The sequence below is a fragment of the Oncorhynchus masou genome, chromosome 16, assembly GCF_036934945.1.
Source record: "Oncorhynchus masou masou isolate Uvic2021 chromosome 16, UVic_Omas_1.1, whole genome shotgun sequence".
NCBI lineage: Eukaryota > Metazoa > Chordata > Actinopteri > Salmoniformes > Salmonidae > Oncorhynchus > Oncorhynchus masou.
Genome location: NC_088227.1, coordinates 34885643 through 34909682, shown reverse-complemented (window position 1 = coordinate 34909682; position 24040 = coordinate 34885643). Strand labels below are relative to the sequence as shown.

General features: G+C 42.2%; 1 protein-coding gene across 2 annotated transcripts; it reads right to left on the bottom strand.

The window, feature by feature from the left end:
• Positions 1–13204: 13204 nt before the first annotated feature.
• On the bottom strand, positions 13205–23440 carry LOC135557887 (zinc finger protein 770-like). Of its 2 annotated transcripts, none has more exons than XM_064991575.1 (2): positions 23299–23440; positions 13205–18903 (listed from the first exon to the last, which is right to left on the bottom strand). In XM_064991575.1, the coding sequence occupies exon 2, from the start codon at positions 18873–18875 to the stop codon at positions 15444–15446; it is 3432 nt and encodes a 1143-aa protein (XP_064847647.1). In that variant the 5' UTR covers positions 18876–18903; positions 23299–23440; the 3' UTR covers positions 13205–15443. The 2 variants fall into 2 exon arrangements, with proteins under 2 accessions (XP_064847647.1, XP_064847649.1); XM_064991577.1 differs by having other exon boundaries at positions 13205–18880.
• Positions 23441–24040: the final 600 nt, after the last annotated feature.

Here is a 24040-nt window from a genome sequence, read left to right as displayed (position 1 = left end):
GTCTGTCCTCCTCCTGTCCTCTGTCTGGTCTGTCCTCCTCCTCCTGTCCTCAGTCTGGTCTGTCCTCCTCCTGTCCTCAGTCTGGTCTGTCCTCCTCCTCCTGTCCTCAGTCTGGTCCGTCCTCCTCCTGTCCTCAGTCTGGTCCGTCCTCCTCCTGTCCTCAGTCTGGTCTGTCCTCCTCCTGTCCTCAGTCTGGTCCGTCCTCCTCCTGTCCTCAGTCTGGTCTGTCCTCCTCCTGTCCTCAGTCTGGTCTGTCCTCCTCCTCCTGTCCTCTGTCTGGTCCGTCCTCCTCCTGTCCTCAGTCTGATCCGTCCTCCTCCTGTCCTCAGTCTGATCCGTCCTCCTCCTGTCCTCAGTCTGGTCCGTCCTCCTCCTGTCCTCAGTCTGGTCCACCTCCTCCTGTCCTCAGTCTGGTCCTCCTCCTCCTGTCCTCAGTCTGGTCTGTCCTCCTCCTGTCCTCAGTCTGGTCCGTCCTCCTCCTGTCCTCAGTCTGGTCCGTCCTCCTCCTGTCCTCAGTCTGGTCCGTCCTCCTCCTGTCCTCAGTCTGGTCTGTCCTCCTCCTCCTGTCCTCAGTCTGGTCCGTCCTCCTCCTGTCCTCAGTCTGGTCCGTCCTCCTCCTGTCCTCAGTCTGGTCCGTCCTCCTCCTGTCCTCAGTCTGGTCTGTCCTCCTCCTCCTGTCCTCAGTCTGGTCTGTCCTCCTCCTGTCCTCAGTCTGGTCTGTCCTCCTCCTCCTGTCCTCAGTCTGGTCTGTCCTCCTCCTCCTGTCCTCAGTCTGGTCCGTCCTCCTCCTGTCCTCAGTCTGGTCTGTCCTCCTCCTCCTGTCCTCAGTCTGGTCCGTCCTCCTCCTGTCCTCAGTCTGGTCTGTCCTCCTCCTCCTGTCCTCAGTCTGGTCCGTCCTCCTCCTGTCCTCAGTCTGGTCTGTCCTCCTCCTCCTGTCCTCAGTCTGGTCTGTCCTCCTCCTGTCCTCAGTCTGGTCTGTCCTCCTCCTCCTGTCCTCAGTCTGGTCTGTCCTCCTCCTCCTGTCCTCAGTCTGGTCCGTCCTCCTCCTGTCCTCAGTCTGGTCTGTCCTCCTCCTCCTGTCCTCAGTCTGGTCTGTCCTCCTCCTCCTGTCCTCAGTCTGATCCGTCCTCCTCCTGTCCTCAGTCTGGTCCGTCCTCCTCCTGTCCTCAGTCTGGTCCGTCCTCCTCCTGTCCTCAGTCTGGTCTGTCCTCCTCCTGTCCTCAGTCTGGTCTGTCCTCCTCCTGTCCTCAGTCTGGTCCGTCCTCCTCCTGTCCTCAGTCTGGTCCACCTCCTCCTGTCCTCAGTCTGGTCCTCCTCCTCCTGTCCTCAGTCTGGTCTGTCCTCCTCCTGTCCTCAGTCTGGTCCGTCCTCCTCCTGTCCTCAGTCTGGTCCGTCCTCCTCCTGTCCTCAGTCTGGTCCGTCCTCCTCCTGTCCTCAGTCTGGTCCGTCCTCCTCCTGTCCTCAGTCTGGTCTGTCCTCCTCCTCCTGTCCTCAGTCTGGTCCGTCCTCCTCCTGTCCTCAGTCTGGTCCGTCCTCCTCCTGTCCTCAGTCTGGTCCGTCCTCCTCCTGTCCTCAGTCTGGTCTGTCCTCCTCCTCCTGTCCTCAGTCTGGTCTGTCCTCCTCCTGTCCTCAGTCTGGTCTGTCCTCCTCCTCCTGTCCTCAGTCTGGTCTGTCCTCCTCCTGTCCTCAGTCTGGTCTGTCCTCCTCCTCCTGTCCTCAGTCTGGTCTGTCCTCCTCCTGTCCTCAGTCTGATCCGTCCTCCTCCTGTCCTCAGTCTGGTCCGTCCTCCTCCTGTCCTCAGTCTGGTCTGTCCTCCTCCTGTCCTCAGTCTGGTCTGTCCTCCTCCTGTCCTCAGTCTGGTCTGTCCTCCTCCTGTCCTCAGTCTGGTCTGTCCTCCTCCTGTCCTCAGTCTGGTCTGTCCTCCTCCTGTCCTCAGTCTGGTCTGTCCTCCTCCTGTCCTCAGTCTGGTCCGTCCTCCTCCTGTCCTCAGTCTGGTCTGTCCTCCTCCTGTCCTCAGTCTGGTCCGTCCTCCTCCTGTCCTCAGTCTGGTCCGTCCTCCTCCTGTCCTCAGTCTGGTCCGTCCTCCTCCTGTCCTCAGTCTGGTCCGTCCTCCTCCTGTCCTCAGTCTGGTCTGTCCTCCTCCTCCTGTCCTCAGTCTGGTCTGTCCTCCTCCTCCTGTCCTCAGTCTGGTCTGTCCTCCTCCTCCTGTCCTCAGTCTGGTCCGTCCTCCTCCTGTCCTCAGTCTGGTCCGTCCTCCTCCGGTCCTCTGTCTGGTCTGTCCTCCTCCTGTCCTCAGTCTGATCCATCCGACCCTCATGCATCTCTCACTGTATCCAGCTACATTTGGACATTTAGGGCTCGATTCAATCTATATCACGGAAGTTCAGCTCTATAGCGCGATTGGAATTTAATGGCAATGTTCCCTTCTTCGTAAAGACTCCATTCACGGTAAACACTACAGATACGCTATAGCACTGAACTACCACAATACGGATTGAATCTAGCCCTTATTTAGACTCACCAACCATAAACAACCTGCAGATACTGTATTTAATATACTGTATTTAAGATACTGCACAGCTAGTGTTACTGTAAATATATATTTTTTTTCATCTGATAAAAGTATGTTTTTATTTAGATAGATACAGATCTGTAACTGTACCCTGGTTTCAGGACATGGAAGGAGATCCGTTGGGAATCCTTAGGGAGGAAGATGTCCTCTCCCTCTAGCCCTCTGCTGTCTTCCCTGCACATATTAAACAGCTGAGATTGATCTGCTGCCATCATTAAGGATTCCATCAATGTCAATTTAATTCCACCCAACGCCTGGGCTCAGTAAACAAAGTTGGCATTGAGGACACTTCAGACCTTCACTGTGTTCAGTTACCCAACATTTCAATGTTGATTAGTGACAATCTTACCATACAGTTTCACTGTCCATATTCTGCTTATCTTTGGATGACATATTATGAACAATATATGTCAGATCTTACTAGCCTGTTCCCAGATTGTGCTGTATTGTCACGCCCTGGTCAAAGTTTATTGTGTTTGTCTTTATTTATTTGGTCAGGCCAGGGTGTGACATGGGTTTATTGTGGTGTGTTTTGTCTTGGGGTTTTGTTAGGTATTGGGTGTGTGGCTTAGTGGGGGTATCTAGCATAGTCTATGGCTGTCTGGAGTGGTTCTCAATCAGAGACAGGTGTTTATCGTTGTCTCTGATTGGGAACCATATTTAGGCAGCCATATTCTTTGAGTATTTCGTGGGTGACTGTTCTTGTCTCTGTGTTTGTTGTCACCAGATAGGCCCTCATTTGGACTGGAGAGACACAACAAGGATATTCCACAGTGCATGAACATTTTTAAAGCAACAAAACTACCTTTCATTTTGAAATGATTTCCAAATTATGGGCGAATGCATGGTTGGGCTATTGCTATTGATATCTATTCATGAGATAATAATAAGCTACAAACAGCATCATCCTATCAAACAGTATGTAAGGAAAACATGATTGGTTGGTGACTTCTTGTTGACACGGTGTAAAGGCCACTACAGTATATCCATCTATAAATACCCTTTTATTCCTAAGTGTGCTCTGTATAAAGTCCACTCTGGCCTCAAGCTAGGCATGTCAGGGAGATATGTAGAACATCATGCCAGTGCCAGATCTATAATCTTATATCAACGTTGGCGGGGCAGAGGGGTCATACCAGAGAAGATAGAGGTGCCATATCCCCACACCATCTCTTTCTCTCTCTTCTCTCTCTCTCTATTTCTATTTTCTCTCTTTCTTTCTCTCTCTTTTTCTCTCTCTCTCTCCATATAACCTCTCTATTTATCTTTGCCCCCATGTGTCTCTCTCTCTCGCCCATCTCTCTCTTCTCTTCTCTCTCTCTTCCCTCTCTTTTACTGAGCCTCACCCCTCAAGCCTTACGGACGCATAACAGGTGCATTTCTTCCTGATGAATGATCTTTCATGGAACGGTTGTGCGGTATTATGAGAAAAAAATCACTTCTATACACAGGGTGTCTTCACCTATCCACAGGTTCCTTTAAAGAAGACTTGAGTTATTTCTGTAACTGGGATTACGTGTTTGTTTGTTCAAACCAGAGTGTATGGTCCTGTGTGGAGGTTCTGAAAATAAACAGACCCTAGCAATGAGCACCTGTCTTCCTATTGTTTTCTTCCTTCTGTGTCCTGCTGCTCTCAACTGTGGCTGGGGTCCGAGTGGTGGTGGTGTCTGTCTCTCTCTGTCTTTGTGTGTGGGGGAGGTGTTGGTGGGGCTACCCCTCTGGGGCAGCTGCTGTATACTAGACTAGAGTGACAGAGACAGGAGAACCTGGGGGGTTATGGATCTCTCAACCAGCAGCTTCAAGCCCCTGTACAGGCAGCCAGGCGGTAGGAATGATTCAGAAGGAGAGGGGCTCTGACACCGGACAGGCCTAGTTTGGTAAGTTATCTGTCAAAGACCGCGAAGTGGAAGGCAATTCCCAACTTGGACAGGCTGAGGCGGAGCACTTCTGACAGACAGAGGGGGAGGGAGTTGGGAAGGGAGGTGTGTAGGGATGGGATAGTACAGTATGCTGAGAGGTAATTATTTATTTTATATCCTACTACACAATGCAAATCATTTCTGTCTAGGCATTGCAGGTCTCTTTAAATGCAAACTGAAACCTGAGATGGATTCATTTTGAGTGAAGACACATCCCATTATTTAACAAACACTCATACAGGGAGACACATCACATTATTTATGAAACATTCATACAGGGAGACATCACATTATTTAACAAACATTCCTACTGGGAGACACATCACATTATTTATGAAACATTCATACAGGGAGACATCACATTATTTAACAAACATTCATACTGGGAGACACATCACATTATTTATGAAACATTCATACTGGGAGACACATCACATTATTTATGAAACATTCATACAGGGAGACATCACATTATTTAACAAACATTCATACTGGGAGACATCACATTATTTAACAAACATTCATACAGGGAGACATCACATTATTTAACAAACATTCATACTGGGAGACATCACATTATTTAACAAACATTCATACAGGGAGACATCACATTATTTAACAAACATTCATACTGGGAGACACATCACATTATTTATGAAACATTCATACAGGGAGACATCACATTATTTAACAAACATTCCTACTGGGAGACACATCACATTATTTATGAAACATTCATACAGGGAGACATCACATTATTTATGAAACATTCATACAGGGAGACATCACATTATTTAACAAACATTCATACAGGGAGACATCACATTATTTAACAAACATTCATACTGGGAGACATCACATTATTTAACAAACATTCATACAGGGAGACATCACATTATTTAACAAACATTCATACAGGGAGACATCACATTATTTAACAAACATTCATACAGGGAGACATCACATTATTTAACTAACATTCATACTGGGAGACACATCACATTATTTATGAAACATTCATACAGGGAGACATCACATTATTTAACAAACATTCATACAGGGAGACATCACATTATTTAACAAACATTCATACAGGGAGACATCACATTATTTAACAAACATTCATACTGGGAGACACATCACATTATTTATGAAACATTCATACAGGGAGACATCACATTATTTAACAAACATTCATACAGGGAGACATCACATTATTTAACAAACATTCATACTGGGAGACATCACATTATTTAACAAACATTCATACAGGGAGACATCACATTATTTATGAAACATTCATACAGGGAGACATCACATTATTTAACAAACATTCACACAGGGAGACACATCACATTATTTAACAAACATTCATACAGGGAGACATCACATTATTTAACAAACATTCACACAGGGAGACATCACATTATTTAACAAACATTCATACTGGGAGACACATCACATTATTTATGAAACATTCATACAGGGGGACACATCACATTATTTATGAAACATTCATACAGGGAGACATCACATTATTTAACAAACATTCATACTGGGAGACACATCACATTATTTATGAAACATTCATACAGGGGGACATCACATTATTTAACAAACATTCATACAGGGGGACACCACATTATTTAACAAACATTCATACAGGGGGACACGTTTTGTAATCTTCCTTGATGTTTGCATTCAGGTTGACATGTTCACAGGAACATATATCTGACATTCATCCCTTTTCTTTTTCTACAGTTATACTGTAGATGGTACATGTGGAAAACCTCATGATAGATAGATAAACATTTTTAAGGAGATTTGATATTAGTTTTCAGAGTACATGTTTAAATCCAATTTGTATTGAAGTACACTGTAAAAACAAAATCACGTTTCAACTAAATAATATTAAGTAACTGACTCCACAACTGTTTTTTGTTTTGTTTACTCAACGTTTCGGTCAGTGTTACCTGAACTTAACATTTTTCGTTGGCCCAAACTTAGATCCAATGTGAGAAAACGTAGGCAGATTGCAGTATACTTAAAAGTATGTGTTTGCTAAAATTGTATGTTCATTCAACTAGAAATTGTGATTTGGGCATCTTACCTTGGAAAAATACATGTTAAAAAGGCTGTGGAACTAGTTAAACACACACAGAGTGCTTTTAACAATGTTTTCAACTTCCATATTTGACACAGGATTACATTGTGCATGTTCATTTTTACAGTAATTCATATTCAACATGTGCATGTTTATTTTTTTACAGTAATTCATATTCAACATGTGCATGTTCATTTTTACAGTAATTCATATTCAACATGTGCATGTTTATTTTTTACAGTAATTCATATTCAACATGTGCATGTTTATTTTTTACAGTAATTCATATTCAACATGTGCATGTTTATTTTTTACGGTAATTCATATTCAACATGTGCATGTTTATTTTTACAGTAATTCATATTCAACATGTGCATGTTTATTTTTTTTCCAATGAACATACAGTATGAGACAAGTTGAACACATTTTAAATTGACAGAACTTTTGCCAATCTTTTCTCAAGTTAGAACTAAGTTTAGGCCAATGTTTTTTGTTGTTGTTCAGGTAACACTTGGAATGAAAATGTGATTTTTTAAAAAAGGCTATGGAACTAAATAAGAATTAGTTGAAAGAACTAGATTTGTTGGTGTTTAATTATAATTTTCTATAGTGTAGACTGTTTGCCTTTAATTGATGGTATGCTGTATAGTAGGCCTATAAATGAGTTGCTCATGGCACTGAGCAACATGGCTAGCAAGCAGGAAGCCCTCCAAACATAACCCACTTTGGTGATGTTGGGGATAAGTTATGACTCAGCCACAGTCCATCCCTATCACAGTGTCACACTGGAACAATTCCTGTGGTCTAGCATTTCTCTACTAGGTGGCTCCAGAGGCCTTGAAACCAAAGATCCCAAAGCCCAAGCTCATGCCCCCCCCCCCCCCCAGGCCCTTTCCGAAATACCCTTAGAAATGCATCTCATTCCCATCCAGTTCCAGTTCCGGTTTCACAGAGACAAATATATATTACACAAATACACAAACAGAGGCCCCATGCTGGAGCTCCGCTGTGGGAGAGAGGCTGACAGGGCAGGCCATGATGTTAGGACTGTCTGGGTGTGAAACTTCATCAATGGTTAGGGTTCAGGGACCGGGCACTGGGACAAGGTTAATCAGTATGGGAGATACGTCAGACACTGATTTGTATTTATTAAGGAAACCCCTATTTGCTGCTGCCAAGGCAACAGCCACTCTTCCTAGGGTCCATTAGTTCCTGCCAAGGCAGCAGCAACTCTTCCTATGGGTTTATTATGGTTCCCCATTAGTTCCTGCCAAGGTAGCAGCTACTCTTCCTGGGGTTTATTATGGATCCTCATTAGTTCCTACCAAGGCAGCAGCTACTCTTCCTCGGGTCCATTAGTTCCTGCCAAGGCAGCAGCTACTCTTCCTGGGGTTTATTATGGATCCCCATTAGTTCCTGCCAAGGCAGCAGCTACTCTTCCTCAGGTCCATTAGTTCCTGCCAAGGCAGCAGCTGCTCTTCCTCGGGTCCACTAGTTCCTGCCAAGGCAGCAGCTACTCTTCCTCGGGTCCATTAGTTCCTGCCAAGGCAGCAGCTACTCTTCCTGGGGTTTATTATGGATCCCCATTAGTTCCTGCCAAGGCAGCAGCTACTCTTCCTCTGGTCCATTAGTTCCTGCCAAGGCAGCAGCTACTCTTCCTGGGGTTTATTATGGATCCCCATTAGTTCCTGCCAAGGCAGCAACTACTCTTCCTCAGGTCCATTAGTTCCTGCCAAGGCAGCAGCTGCTCTTCCTCGGGTCCATTAGTTCCTGCCAAGGCAGCAGCTACTCTTCCTCGGGTCCATTAGTTCCTGCCAAGGCAGCAGCTACTCTTCCTCGGGTCCATTAGTTCCTGCCAAGGCAGCAGCTACTCTTCCTCGGGTCCATTAGTTCCTGCCAAGGCAGCAGCTACTCTTCCTCGGGTCCATTAGTTCCTGCCAAGGCAGCAGCTGCTCTTCCTCGGGTCCATTAGTTCCTGCCAAGGCAGCAGCTACTCTTCCTCGGGTCCATTAGTTCCTGCCAAGGCAGTAGCTACTCTTCCTGCGGTCCAGCAACATTAAGGCAGTTATATACAATTTAAAACAATATATTACATTTCAGAACACTTTTCACAACACATGAAGTGTGTTCCCTCAGGCCACTACTCTACTATCACATATCTACAATAAAAAAGTCCATGTTTATGTGTGTCTAGAGTGCGTGTCTTATCATGTGTATGTGTGTCTGTATGTGTGTCTGTGCCTGTGTGTGTGTCTGTATGTGTGTCTGTGCCTGTGTGTGTGTCTCTTCACAGTCCCCACTGTTCCATAACGTCTATTTTTATTGGTAAAAAATAAATCTGATTCTACTGCTTTCATCAGTTATCTGATGTGGAATAGAGTTCCATATAGTCATGGCTCTATATAGTACAATGTGCCTCCCATAGTATTTTCTGGACTTGGGGACTGTGAAGAGACATCTGGTAGCATGTCTTGTGGGGTATGGATGGGTGTCAGAGCTGTGTGCTAGTAGTTTAAACAGACAGCTTGGTGCATTCAGCTTGTCAGCACTTCTTGCAAATACTGATTGGGTCGTGACGTACAAGAACGTTTCTTACAGGCTATATAATGCTTGTGTGTACGTTGACGTAACTAGGAGTTTTCATTGGAGACACACTGGGTAGACATGTTTCACAGAAACAATTATGTTCCTCGCAACACACAATAGGTAGTTGAGTCCCTGAAACACACATTTTGGCTCTAACCCCGTCTTTAAAACTACTGATTCCAACTCTAGTTCTTAAAAGTATCTCTCTGACGCACGCACGCACGCACGCACGCACGCACGCACGCACGCACGCACACACACACACACACACACACACACACACACACACACACACACACACACACACACACACACACACACACACACACACACACACACACACACACACACACACACACACACACACACACTATGAGACTATTTAACAGTTATATTTAACAGTTCCTCTAAGTAAAATAGTCACAGAGGCATGGGTCTCCTGTCTGCATATTTAATGGGTTGAGATTAGAGGGCCATGAGCACTGAGCTTCACATCACTTTGCGTGTTTACAAAAAAGGGATCAAGCTTTATTAAGATTCCGCCACCCTGGGGGTTTGACATCATCTGCACCGTTTAAACCCCAATGTGGTTTCAGACCTGCTGAGCAGTGCACTTCCTCTGACCCCAGAGCCACCCGTCTGCCTACCGCTGATGGGCTCATAATAAATACATAACTCCCCGTTTCACCGTCTTGTAGCCTCCTGCAGCGTTGCTAGGCAAATGGCTAGCTGGAACAGGATGGGAGAACCTGAGATTTGATTGGTTGGTTGGTACTCCCGTCTTTATGTGAAGAATTTCAGACATGAACTGGAAACTGTGTAAATACAAAGGATTTCTAAGGCTTTTAGGGCACTGACTCTCATGCCAAATGGTGACATGCATGAAACTGGATCTGCTGAATGTAATCAATATGACCGTACTGGACATGATCTGTATGTACCTGTTATGTGTTTGAAACCCCCCCCCCCCCCCCAAAAAAAACAAAAAAAAACTAAATTTGTATATATAATCTGGAGCTATCTAGATATATCCAATACAGCTCTCCACTTAGTATACCATTCTCTCCATCAAGATCAGCCATGAACCTTTCGACCTTTAGTCTCTTGACGTCCATCTAGGTGGAGTCAAGCGCCTGTAAATGGAAGTAATTGCCTTTTTATGCACTTTTCTCTCTATGAATATTCTGACCTTGAATTTAAGCATGAGAATATAATGCTATACATCAGCCATTCCTTTGGGGTGGAGATCAAATAAATGAAGGTGTGGTGGAGATGTATCTACAGATACTCCATATTATGACCAAGACTTAATTCCCTCATAATTCCACCTCCTTTACACGGGAGGAAACCATGAACAAGGTTGAGCGAACCTTCCAAATGGAAAAGGCATATACTTTCAGTTTTGGATAGAAATATTCAGCATTCTCCATGCACTGTAATTTATAAATCGATAACAGCTAATGACAAGAGCTAGGTAAATGAGTAATATATTTGGAGAAGGGGATTGTAAATACAAATAACAATTGTTTTAGATGATTATTCCTCATTATCCCTGGAGACAAATGTGAAACCAGTCACATGGAAGCAAATAAAACATAATATCAACATGACATGAATTGGCCCATTTTCCACAGTGAAGTAGGCTATAAATAGCTGTGCCTTTATTGAAATGTCGAATTCTATGCCCTCATCATTTGCAGCGATGAAATATGGAGACCACAAACTATAGGCTTCTGTAAGGCCGAACCCGCCAAGTTGATTTATGCGGGTTTATAATGTTTTAATTATATGCCCAGGATTTTGTTTTGTTTAACGATTTGTATCAAGTTAAATAGTAGCCACTATCGGGAGGCACGTTAGTAATGCCCACATACATTTAGAACTGTAACTCTTGTGTTCTATTTGTAGCCTACATTTTGCATCATTCCATTCCGTTTGCCTTTCTTTCTCTGTCACATCCATGTAGCTGTTCCCGAGGGTCGCTTGCAATAGTGGATCATATTAGCCTAACGCTGAGCAATAATTTGGTACCTGTAGTCTATTTGAAACATCATAGAACTCAGACCACAGTTTTAACCGCCTGGCGCACGGTTCATGAAGACTGGACTGTTGTCATTACAGTTCCATAATTTGTGAGGATTTGGGTAGATTCCTAGGACGAGCCTATTGTTCGACCCCTATTGTAACTTTTTTTAACCTTCTAAAATGTCATGGTTTGAACTTGAATATGGAAACTTTTAGGATGAATAAAACCACTGTATTTTTTATTAATCGATATATTTTGGGATATATAACAAGTTTGGAATATCTCCAAACTTGTTTTTTACGAGTCAAATATACATTCCCAACCTTAAAATTTGCCCAAATAATCTACCAAATCGGAGTATTTTTTTCAACTTTTTACTTACTATATCTGGGTCTCACATAGTGTTTCTTGGTAGTCTTAAACAAATCTACTTTGAAACAAAAGTATATGTCTCACACACATGGTTAAGGGGTTAAAAAGAAGAAGACAGCTGTACCATGTCAGATATAGAGTTGAAATATATTACATGTCATGTTTGCGTCCCAATATTACACTGTATATACATCACAGAGGACTGAAATATAACAAAACCGTTTGACATAGAAACACTGAATTTTCGACGTTATAAAAAAAGTTGATTATTTATGAAAATATTAAAAATGTTAATAACATTCCATCCATGAGCTCATTTGACTACAGGAAAGGGCTACACCAGTTGGTGCTGAAACGGAAATACTATGCATATATTTAGATTGCTTCCTTTCATTGATCCCTAATATTCTGAACCCGCTGTCTTGATGCATTCTAGTTGGTCTGTCCACACAATTATAATTAAAAGTACACCGTATTTTAAAGGGATTGCTTAAGATAAATGTACAGAAAACTCTATATTGAACGACAACTCCAGGAGAAAATCTGTTGGCCAACAAGTGGGAGGATTTTCAGCGTCTGAAATCTATTCAGCCCGCGCAATGGAACCACACCTGCAAAGCCCGTTACGCGCCTGCATAAGGTAAATCTGAATATCAACTACTGAGAACTGTATGATGATTAGCCTAATTATGTGTTTTTTTTAATTGCATGGTTTTTGTTGTTGATGCTTTGCAACGCTTTGAGATTCTTTATGTAATGAATAGTGCTATAAAAGTGATATGAATTATTATGATCTATCAAATCCACACAGGTCTCTTTTGGGTTGGAGGTCTAGGTCTACTGTAAAGCTACCTAATCCAATCAAATGGGGACATGAGGTAGCAACAGGGCAGGACTGGCTACTACTGCTAGGATTAGATCCCATGTCTGCACACCAGAGACATGTCAGAGATTATTACACTGCCCTGTAATCACAACCTGACCTATAAAATATGAAGTTCTGTTGCCTCTGCTCTGAGCAGCAAGAAGACACACAATGTCCAACTGTGTATTTCAGAAACTAAACCCATTCTGTCAGGGTGAGGGTAAGGCCATGGTTCAGGGTAGCATTGTCTATGTTTTCTTCTGTTGGTCAATTACACAGGTAAGGCCGTGGTTCAGGGTAGCATTGTCTATGTTTTCTTCTGTTGGTCAATTACACAGGTAAGGCCATGGTTCAGGGTAGCATTGTCTATGTTTTCTTCTGATGGTCAATTACACAGGTAAGGCCATGGTTCAGGGTAGCATTGTCTATGTTTTCTTCTGTTGGTCAATTACACAGGTAAGGCCATGGTTCAGGGTAGCATTGTCTATGTTTTCTTCTGTTGGTCCATTACACAGGTAAGGCCATGGTTCAGGGTAGCATTGTCTATGTTTTCTTCTGTTGGTCCATTACACAGGTAAGGCAATGGTTCAGGGTAGCATTGTCTATGTTTTCTTCAGTTGGTCAATTACACCTAGCCTACATATTGAGGCATTCTGAGATATTTTTACGTGGACAGGTAACTCCCAAAAATATCTGACCTGATCCATTAATACAATTGGGATTTTGTTTTTTGTGAGGTGCCTCAGTAAAGACCAAAATGTTTCATTTAGGGAGATTTTAATACAGATGTACAAAATGACAGAAATGAATCCCTCCCCACATCCCCATTGCGTGACGGCAGGGAGCGCAAACAATGAAGAACATCCCTTACACTTTGTTTCACATTAAAAACTCCCGCACAAGCAATATTGATTTATCCTTACGTCAATGAACTGTTGTAACACATTTGGATAAAACTTCTACGATTTATTTGCATATACAGTAGAACTGCATACAATATAATATACTTAACATAATATAACATCTTGTGAAACTCTTAACCCTCTTGTTGTGTTCATTTCATGTTAATTAATTCTGTGTTCCCAGTCCAAAATGACTGCCCCATCATATAGCTGATTATAGATCCATAATAATACATATATTATCACCTAATGTTGTGTTAGATTTTTTTAATCAACTTAAGTTCTTGTGAACATTACAGGTTTTGAACTTCTATTAGCTATGAGACCCGTAGGCCTCAATGACCTGAGCTCATACAGCTAATTTTTTAGTAAAAAAAAAAAGAATGTTTATTTTGACTATAACAAATACTCAGATTAAACATATGGTGCTATTTAACACAGACTACTTAGTGTCAAAGTTTAACAAGGACTCTCTCCTCACCAGTGTCATGGTTAAAGATATGATCAAGAGCCTCACATACAGTATATCGTTTGGTCATTGTGCTGCCACAGACCCCAAGCCTTGTGAGCAAGGCCTCAAAAAAGCTTTATATACCAGAGCTGCGAGAGAAGTTCTATATTTTATTGAAACAATAACGCAATTGTTTGTGAGAATGCCAACAGGTGTGGTTCCGGCAGGGGAAAGATTCTATTGGGGAAAGGTTCCAGTGGGGGTTGCCATGGAAGCCAAGAATAGGGAGCGAGGTGTGTGTGTGCTCAAACACACATGCATGTGGGGGTCTGGGAGAGGAAGTGTGTCCATCTAATGAATGGGCATTGCCTGAACTCAATTTTATACACCAATTGTAGTCTCACCCATTAATTTCTAATGTCAGGTCATTTTTGACTGCTCATTTTGGACCGGGAACACCACAAGTGTACAAAAGTTAAATAAAACACCCAAAATGTAATGAAAATCATCCAAATGTATTTTGTGTGTTCAGATGCCCTGTGTGGACAAAGTCATGGAACCTTATATGACAATCAGATAAAATTAACTACATTTTTCAGAGAGAAAACTTGTAAATCGGTCCAATTCGACCAGAACACAGCAGGAGGGTTAAAGAAGAAACAGCTTGAATCTTGAATGGTTTTAGGGGGGAAATAATCCCCGTAATCCGTACTCCACAAATCCCTAACAGGTCAATGAGCTTTTTATCTTGTCATGGCCTGCCAGCTTAGGTAGTCTACTCTTTAAGATCCTCAACATTTTCAGAACCTTTACATCTGGATTAAAGACAGTTCAAACACTTCAAATAAGTACACATTCATAAATCAGTATGATTATGTATTTAAATGTCAAACAGAAAATGTACCATGTAAAAAAACGGTTTATTTCACACTGAAGTGTCCCCCCCGAATAACATCGGTCATTAGAAGTCAGAAGCTTCTCCTTAACCAACCGTGCATCTCAACCAACCAAAACAAAGACATGATGCCATCTTGTGTGAATAGGTGGTACTGCAAGTCACAATGAAAGGACTTCCCAAGTTATCTGATGGCGTTGATCCAGCGTAGGTAGTCTCCTCTTAAGATCCTCAACATTATTCAGAATGTTTTTCAGAATAAATAATGCCTACCTCAGTTCCAAAAACAAGACCTACCCAAAATGTATTTTGTTTTAGCTATAACCAACGAGCACCACAATGCCATGGCCAGCCAGAGTATTGCCTTAAAGACACATTTGCACTAGTGTATACTTTGTGTGTGAAACAGAAGTACTGGCTGCTGTCATATTTACATATTCATAATGCAGGCAACACATAAACATGCAATATCACACTGTAAATAGGCAGATTGTTAAAACCAATTAATACACCACATGTACATTACTATATAGTACAAAGTCATTAAACCATATAATACCAACTATAAAAGCCACTTCAAGAAAATAAGACAGAATAGAAAGGCAGAAAAATATACATAATAAATGGTATATTCTGCAATTCAAAAAGCTAATGTTAGAGAGTAGAGGAGAATGGTAAATATAAGTAAGATACGAGTGTGTGGAGATCTGTGATTAGAGTCGTTATACAGTAGGTGAATGTCCCAAGTCTTTTACCTGTGGATTTGCAGGTGTGTCTTCAAATGGCCTGCCTGGGTGAAAGCCTTTCCACACACTGTACACTGAAATGGCCTCTGGCCTGTGTGGATAACATAGTGTCTTTTCAATTTCGAGGGAGCCTCGAAGCTTTTGAAGCAGATAGCGCACCGATATGAGCTCGCCTGCCTCTCTTCAACTGAATGTCTTGGAGAACACCTGTGATGATTCAGTTTCCCCTTGGTGGTAAAACACTGACTGTCTGAGCAGCCTTGAAGGTCGTTGGGAGGTTCTGACTTGTATGTAACATTAAACTCTGACCTAAGCCCAACCTCCAACCTTTCCTCCTCTTTAGCTTCATATTGTGAATTAGTGCTAGGAGATTCTAAAGGGGATTGATATAGATTTAACTTGTGATTAACATCAACTGGTATTTCCGGTTGGTCACTGTGGCTGGATCCCGGTTCCTCCAGGTAAGGAATACGGTGAGTAGCAATTGGATATGTCTGTTTGTTATTTGCGGTTTCTTGTTGATATGGATAAGGGTTTAACCAGTTGGGAATCAGGGGGTGGTTTTGCTGTCCATAATATTCATCCGAGGGAAACTTGTCCACATGTTTCTCTTCAGCAATATTCCAAGTGCTCTTTGTCAGTTGAGCAGGCGAGATACATTTCTGCTCCTCTAGGCAGTTATTTTCTGACTTCATGCTTTTCATGTCTTCTGACTGTTCAGGGGTTGGGGTTGTTTCATTCTTTCTGATGATTTCTGTTGATTGGTTCATGCTTTCTTTTGAACAGTAGTGAGATAAGGATTCACCACCATTACTATTTTGTATGTTATTTCCAAAAGTTTGACTTGGGCCTGGTTCATCTGGATGAAGACTTGCTGCAAAGACGTGTCCCTCAGAAACAACCCCAGCCTCAGGGGGAATGTTGTCCAGATGAGCCAAGTTGATGTTCCTCTGTTGACCCTCCTCATGCAGTGTGGTCTTACTATTGTGGACCTTCATGTGAGACTGTAGGTGGCAGAGCTGTCTGAAGGATTTACTACAGACGGCACATCTGAAAGGCTTGATGCCCATGTGGACCAAGAGATGTCGGGAGAGTTTAGAAGGATAGTCAAACTTCTTTAGACAGGCCATGCACTGGTACCCCCCCAATTTCCTAGGTGCAACAGATGTCGGTGGTGGGCTGTTGACGTTGTTTGTCAGTGGGCAGTCGGATTGAGTTGGAGGGACAGCAGAGAGATCACTGTCACGTGATGTCTTCTGACTCCTATTACAAAAGACTACATCCTTTTCATTTGAAGATGGGGTCCTTTTTGGTCTTGAGAAAGACTTGGTTTCTCGGTCTTCACTATGACTAGTAGAGGGTTTAGCCTCTTTTCTTTGTTCATGAATAGACTGGTGCACCTTCAGATGAGCCTTTTGTCTAAATGTCTTGAGACAAGTGGGGCACTGATAGGACCTCTGTCCTGTATGGATCAGGGAATGCCGCTGTAGCTTGGATGGAGCATCAAAGCGCTTTGAACAAATTGGGCAACTATAACGCCCTCTGCCATGGATTGTGGGTTTGTTTTGAAAGATGCAACTCCTTTGTTTAGATATGCCTACCAGTGATTGGTTTGTTGGTGTGCTGTCCAACACATCACTGGTATTTGTGTAGTCTGTGTTATGCACTTGTCTGAGAGACACAGGCTGCTCTGCAGACTTCCTGTTTACTGTATCACAGTCCAATCCAGGTAGCAGCTTCCCACTGGGGTTCCATGTAGGTTGTTGAGCACCATAGTTGTAGAGACTGTCAGTGGAGCAATGACTTAAGGTAGGTCTGACAGGTAGAACATACTGGCTTAGAAAACAACCAACTTCACTGATGTCTCTGCTGCCTTCCTGAGGTTGAGAAACTTGGTCTAAATGTTCACTTTGATTTCTCCTCATCTCAGAAACAGACTTGTCCTTTAATAGAATAACACCTGGTTGGTCGGGAGCATCTTCTACACTTTTCAAAACATTGTCGCTTTTTACGTGTTGCGCCTTCATGTGATTCTGTAAGTGGCAGAGCTGTCTGAAAGACTTACTACAGACGGTGCATCCGAACGGCTTGATGTCCATGTGGACCAGTAGATGTCGGGAGAGTTTGGAGGGATAGTCAAACTTCTTTAGGCACAGCATGCACTGATTTTCCCTTACCTTACCTGTGTTTGTACGGTCTGAGCGATTAGACACAGATGACTTATTGTTTCTGTCTGAGGAGCGAGTGAGGTCAATGTCCCGTGTCGCATGCTTTGCACTGTTATGCCATTCTTCAGATAAGATGTCTAAACCTTCAACAACATGTATCTGACTCTTTTCATTCAGCTCTGTATTGTACGCTATGGCATTTTCAGAGTTTGAGAAATCTACTTGGGAAGCATGGTCAGTGTGAGTTGGAAGGCAGGCCTTACTCGTATTATCTAACTTATCAGGGTGCACAGCAGTATCTGGACCATGATGAGTTTGCTGGTGAACTATCAAATGTCTCTTCTGTTTAAATCTCCTGCCACAAATGTTACATGGATAGTTCCTTGGCCAGGTTTTTGACCTCTGGGGTTGAGAGAAAGATTTGAGATTTCTAGACTTCGCGACCCCTGAGTGAATGCTGTAGTGTACCTTAAGATGGGCCAGCTGCCTAAAAGCACGCCGGCATAGGTAGCACTGAAATGGTTTCTGGCCTGTGTGAATCAGGCAGTGCCTCTTTAATTTAGACGGGGCGCTGAAGCACTTAAAGCACTCAGGGCATTTATGAGAGTTTGAATTCTCAATTATTTTTGTATGTTTGTCCACTGTTTCCTCTCTGGAGGATCTATCCTCATCCAGTGTCTGTTTCTCAGGTTCACTCCAGTCATCGTGGTTCCCAATTGGCTCCTCTTCTGTGTGCTGCTTCTCAAACCTCTCGACCTCAGAGTGTGGGGGATATAGTTCAGCGATACAGCGAGGGGAACAGAGAGAATTTTCCTCAATTATGTGGACAGGTCCAGTAGGCCTGATGTCTACCTCCAATGTGTCCTCTGCACCGACTGGGTCCAAGGAGCCTGTCTGCAAACATGCTTTTAAGTTGTCTATCTTTGCAGGAGGGGTATTTTCATATCCACTTGGATGCAAGCTAGACTTTACATTCATCTTCTTCTGTTCAGTTCGTTTTGGATAAAGATGTGTGTTAAGATGGAGTTTCAGGTGTGCTAGTTGCCGAAATGCCTTTTCACAGAGGTGACACCCAAATGGTCGTTGTCCTGTGTGTGAAAGGATGTGCCTCTGTAGCTTGGATGGGGCGGAAAAACATTTCAAGCATGTGACACACTGATAATTCCTGCCCTGTGGCATCTTCTCCATAACACCAAAGGCCTCCTGTGGTCCATGTTGCCTGGCTAGCATTGTGTCCACTAACATCATTCTAGTTCCACCGTGGCACATTCCAGCTGGAAATACGGGAGGACAACATCTGCAGTGAACAAATCATTTAGTCATTTACAAATATTGTTACGTATTATAGAGTATGTAAACTATGGGGTCTTTATTACAGTGTAATTACATATGTCATTACACTGTAACAAGTATTGTAATTAATTGTAATAATTCATAGTTACACTGTAACAACATGTAACTGGTGGTAACTGCAGTCTGTAATTACAGGGGTGTAAAAACGAATGCGTGTTACCATGCTTGTTACAAATGTTCAAGTTTCCGATAGCATCCCAATGCACCATATTTCAGCCTGCACAAACCACATGATAAGGGTTAGCCAATTGAAAACCGACCACCTCATTGACACAACTCTACAAGAAAAGGCTCTGGATTCTGATGCCCAGGCGCAATGGCAAAAATGGGTTCACAAAATAAATATCTGACATGCTACAGGTGTCTTCTTTTTTTTTAAGCCCATAACCATGTGTGTGAGCTGAATACTTTTGTTTCACAGTACGTTTAATACTATGAAGAAACACTCTATGTGACCCTGACTGAGCCCACTGCAGTAAAAGGTTATTAAAACCTGTTAAGGCTCGGGACAATACTGCCCCCTTTGGATGAATTGCGTGCCCATAGTAAACTGAAAAGAAATCTATCCAAAATTGCTAATATATGCATATAATAATTATTATTGAATAGAAAACACTCTAAAGCTTCTAAAACCGTTTGAATTATGTCTGTAAGTATAGCAGAACTCACAGGGCAGCCAATCTCCCAAACTAGTTTTGGTGTCCAGAAAGTTGGGGCAACTTTGACGTCATCGCCCCCACCCTTCCCAACCAGCTATGGATCTGGGAACAGTTTCTATGTCTTCCGCAAGATGTCCTCTATCAGAAGAGCATTTAATTGTGCAAATCTCGCGAGCTTTGACTCTTTGGCAGGCAAAATAGTGAGTGTCGCGAGAAAATACATGCGCTTTCGGGCGCGCGTTGGGCACAGAGCTCCCTTTGTTCCAACTTGCATGAGAAGAAGTCAGATTGTCCGGTTGAATTGAGAATTGTTTTGTACGTTAATAACATCCTAAAGCTTGATTCTGCACTTAGTTTGACCAGTTTAGTCGACATATAATATGTAATTTTGAAGTTTTGATTCGCAACTGTTCGGGACCAGAAGTCATTTTGGATGCATTTCAACTGGAACTTGTAGCATATGCTAATACAAAGACACACATTACATTTACATTTAAGTCATTTGGCAGACGCTCTTATCCAGAGCGACTTACAAATTGGTGAATTCACCTTATGACATCCAGTGGAACAGCCACTTTACAATAGTGCATCTAAATCATTTAAGGGGGGGGGGGGGGAGAAGGATTACTTTATCCTATCCACACGACTTGAAACCAAACGATGTATTGGGTAAGTATGACTCCTTCCACTACATTCTGATCGAAGACCATCAAAGGTAAGGGAATATTTATGTTGTAATTTTGTGTTTCTGTTGACTCCAACATAGCGAAGAAATATTGCTTATGTCTGAGCGCCGTCTCAGATTATTGAATAGTGAACGATTTCTGTAACGTTAAAAATAAATGTGACAAAGCGATTGCATTAAGAAGCCGTGTATCTTTCTAACTATATGTAGAACATGTATATTTAGTCAAAGTTTATGATGTGTATTGCTGTTATCTGGCGTTATCTGGCGGAGCTATCTATAATTTCTCCGGACATTTTTTAGCATTTTCTGAACATGGCGTCAATGTAAACGGAGATTTATGGATAGAAATTGCATATTATTGAAAAAAACATAAATGTACTGTGTAACATGTCCTATTACTGTCATCTGATGAAGATTTTCAAAAGGTTAGTGAATTATTTTTCTTTTAATCCTGCGTTTGTGATTGCATCTTTTGTTCGACAAAATGGCTACATATCGTCTGTGTCTTTGTGGTGGTTTGACATACATATGTGCTATGTTTTCGCCGTAAAACATTTTAGAAATTTGACTCGCTGGGTAGATGAACAAGGTGTTTATCTTTCATTTGAGCTATTGGACATGTTAATGTGTGGAGATTAAATATTTCTAAGAATATTTTTGCATTCTGTGCGCCACTTTTTGAGTTGAGCAGGGGGGGGTGCCCTTGGGGAACGTGTAGCGTGAACACGTTAACCATTAATTAACCATTTTTAGACACCATTTTTTAGAGGCTTGTAAGCCTTTTAAGCTTAGTTGAATAATAGTTTATAAATTAACTTAAAATGGTCATAACGCAAACTCTTATTCTGTCATGTAACCTTGCAAGGGTTTCACCGTTGAGGAACATTCTCACTTTTGGATGGGATGCATTGGGGCAATTATTTATTTATCCCAGGAATTAAGGCATCATGTCAAGACCTCAATGATTTATACATACTGTACATCATTGCAAGATCTGTCCATCTGCGCAACACGCTCGACATAACAACGACCCCAAACATGCCCACATGTGCTGACACAGTGCGCATAGAACAGGGTCAAGAAGAATGTCAGTGTGCAAAATACAGACATGAAAGATTACCGCAAAAGATACACAGTGTTGTAGGTTAAAAAACGGCAATACAGGAGAAAGAAGGTACGTTTTCCATGCAATTTGTTTTAGCTTTTTGGAATACATGAATTCGGCTGGACGATTTAGCATAGGTAGTTCGCTAGCATTTGCAAGCTAGCCTAGTGTTGTAGGTTAACAATAATTACAAGTCACCGTGATGAACTTAATTTTAACTAGCTAAATCCTGTGTAACACCTAGTAATTACGTTGTACTTATACAGATATTACATGTACTCTGTGGTGTACTGCTTCCAGAAGCCTTAAAATAAGGGTCAGCATGGGTAATGTACTATCTAAGTGCACATTCATTACAATTATAAACTGCTCTGCTGATTGGCTGACAGCTGTGGTATATTAGACCGTATACAGATATTACATGTACTCTGTGGTGTACTACTGTGTTTATCCTCCCACTTGGATGGCACTTCCAGAAGCCTTAAAATAAGGGCCAGGTTGTGAGGAACATTAGGAACACCTTCCTAATATTGAGTTGCACTCCCTTTTGCCCTCAGAACAGCCTCGATTTGTCCGGTCATGGACTTTACAAGGTTTCAAAAGCGTTCCACAGGGATGCTGGCCCATGTCTACTCTCTATGCTTCCCACAGTTGTGTCAAGTTGTCTGGATGTCCTTTGAGTGGTGGACCATTCTTGATACACACGGGAAACTGTTGAGTGTGGAAAACTCAGCAGCGTTGCAGTTCTTGACATACTCATACCCCGATCAAAGGCACTTAAATATTTTGTCTTCCCCATTCACCCTCTGAATGGCACACATACACAATGCATGTCTCAATTGTCTCAAGGCTTAAAAATCCTTATTTAACCTGTCTCCTCCCCTTGAGCTACACTGATTGAAGTGGATTTAATAAGTGACATAAATAACTTTCCCCTGGTTTCACCTGGTCACTCATGAAAAGCGCGGGTGTTCCTAATGTTTTGTATACATGTATAAGTACACGTGAATTACAAGTGCCCCTCAAGATACACCTTGTAAATACATTGTACTTATGCAGATATATTATGTACTTATGGGTTTATCATAATGGGTAACATATGCATTCATTATTAGTAATTTTTTTATTATCATTTTAAATAATATTGCATGACTTACAGGGTTAAGCACCTTGCTCAAGGGCACACCGATACATTTTTCACATAGTCTGCTCTGGGATTCGACCAGCAACCTTTCGGTTACTGGCTAGACTCTAGGCTAACCTGCCGCCATCTGGGATGACACCCGTATGGTAAACCCCAGTCAGTGAGGTTGACCTATCTATATTTGATCTGTTTTTTGTAAACTCAACCATGTTAACCCAGATGGTACACTTTTGGGGGGAATGTGCTAGCAACAACATTGAGTGGAGATTTTAAAGATTGCGCATTCACAGGTAGGTAATTATAGCCTATTGAGCCTCCAATTGTTTAAATCTCGCAACACCCAGCGCATCTGTCCACAAGAGATTACGACCTTATGACAGTTACTATTGAACTGGATGCAGCTGAGAAGAAAATAAACACGTATTTGTTGTTAAACCACTGTAATTACAGACTGCAATTACCAGCAGTTACATGATGTTATTACAGTGTATCTATGAGTTATTACAATCAACTAACGTTACAATACTTGTTACAGCAGTAGTTACACTGTAATAAGGACCCCTTAAAATGAAATGTTACCAAATAATATCCAACAGAATATTTTTTTTTTTACAAATATTAGCTCGCTAGCTAGCCAACAAGGGAGGCTGGTTACTTTTAAAACATAGCTAGCTAGCTAACGTTAGCTTCCCACAAATGTAGCTATGAAACAACATTCATTCGATTAATTTCTGCCAACTCACCTTATGGCAACCTTTAGAAATGGCTAAATCACGCCCCACAAGCTATTAAGTAACAAATACTGTTATTATTTGACAAAATAAGCATGTAGCTTGCTATCTAGCTAACGTTATACAAAAACGTTCACTTTCTCCAAAACAAGCCTTCAACTGACGGCAATTATAAATCCACGGGCGGAAACGTTTTCACAATTCTTGGTTCCTAGGTGTATCATCCGCTGCGGAATGCATGGTGAATTGCTCAGAAAATTTAAACGTCATCAGATTCTCAAATAAATCTGATTGTACGCAATAATCGTGGTAAACTATGGATCCGATTTGATGGTAGGTATTTGTATATATTTTTAAACATAATATTAACATAATATTATATTATTCTACTCTAAATATTCTATAGAATATAACATAAAAGGTTAGCATAGAAAATAATATAATATTAAAACAAGAAAAACAATCTAACAGGGAGTCTCTACTTTTTAGTCTTAGCTCTCATAAATTATAGAAATGCAGAGCAAGGCTGTCCCCAAGTCCTGCCGTTGCTGTTGAGACAGCAGGGCGGTACTGTAGCCTAGTGGTAAGAGCGTTGGACTAGTAACCGGAAGGTTGCAAATTCAAACCCCCAAGCTGACAAGGTACAAATCTGTCGTTCTGCCCCTGACAGGTAACCCACTGTTCCTAGGCCGTCATTGAAAATAATAATTTGTTCTTAACTGTTTTAACCTATTTTTAAATAAAGGTTAAAATA

Excerpts from the sequence above, each read along its gene's own strand:
- LOC135557887 (XM_064991575.1), bottom strand. The coding sequence starts at position 18,875 with ATGTGCCACGGTGGAACTAGAATGATGTTAGTGGACACAATGCTAGCC.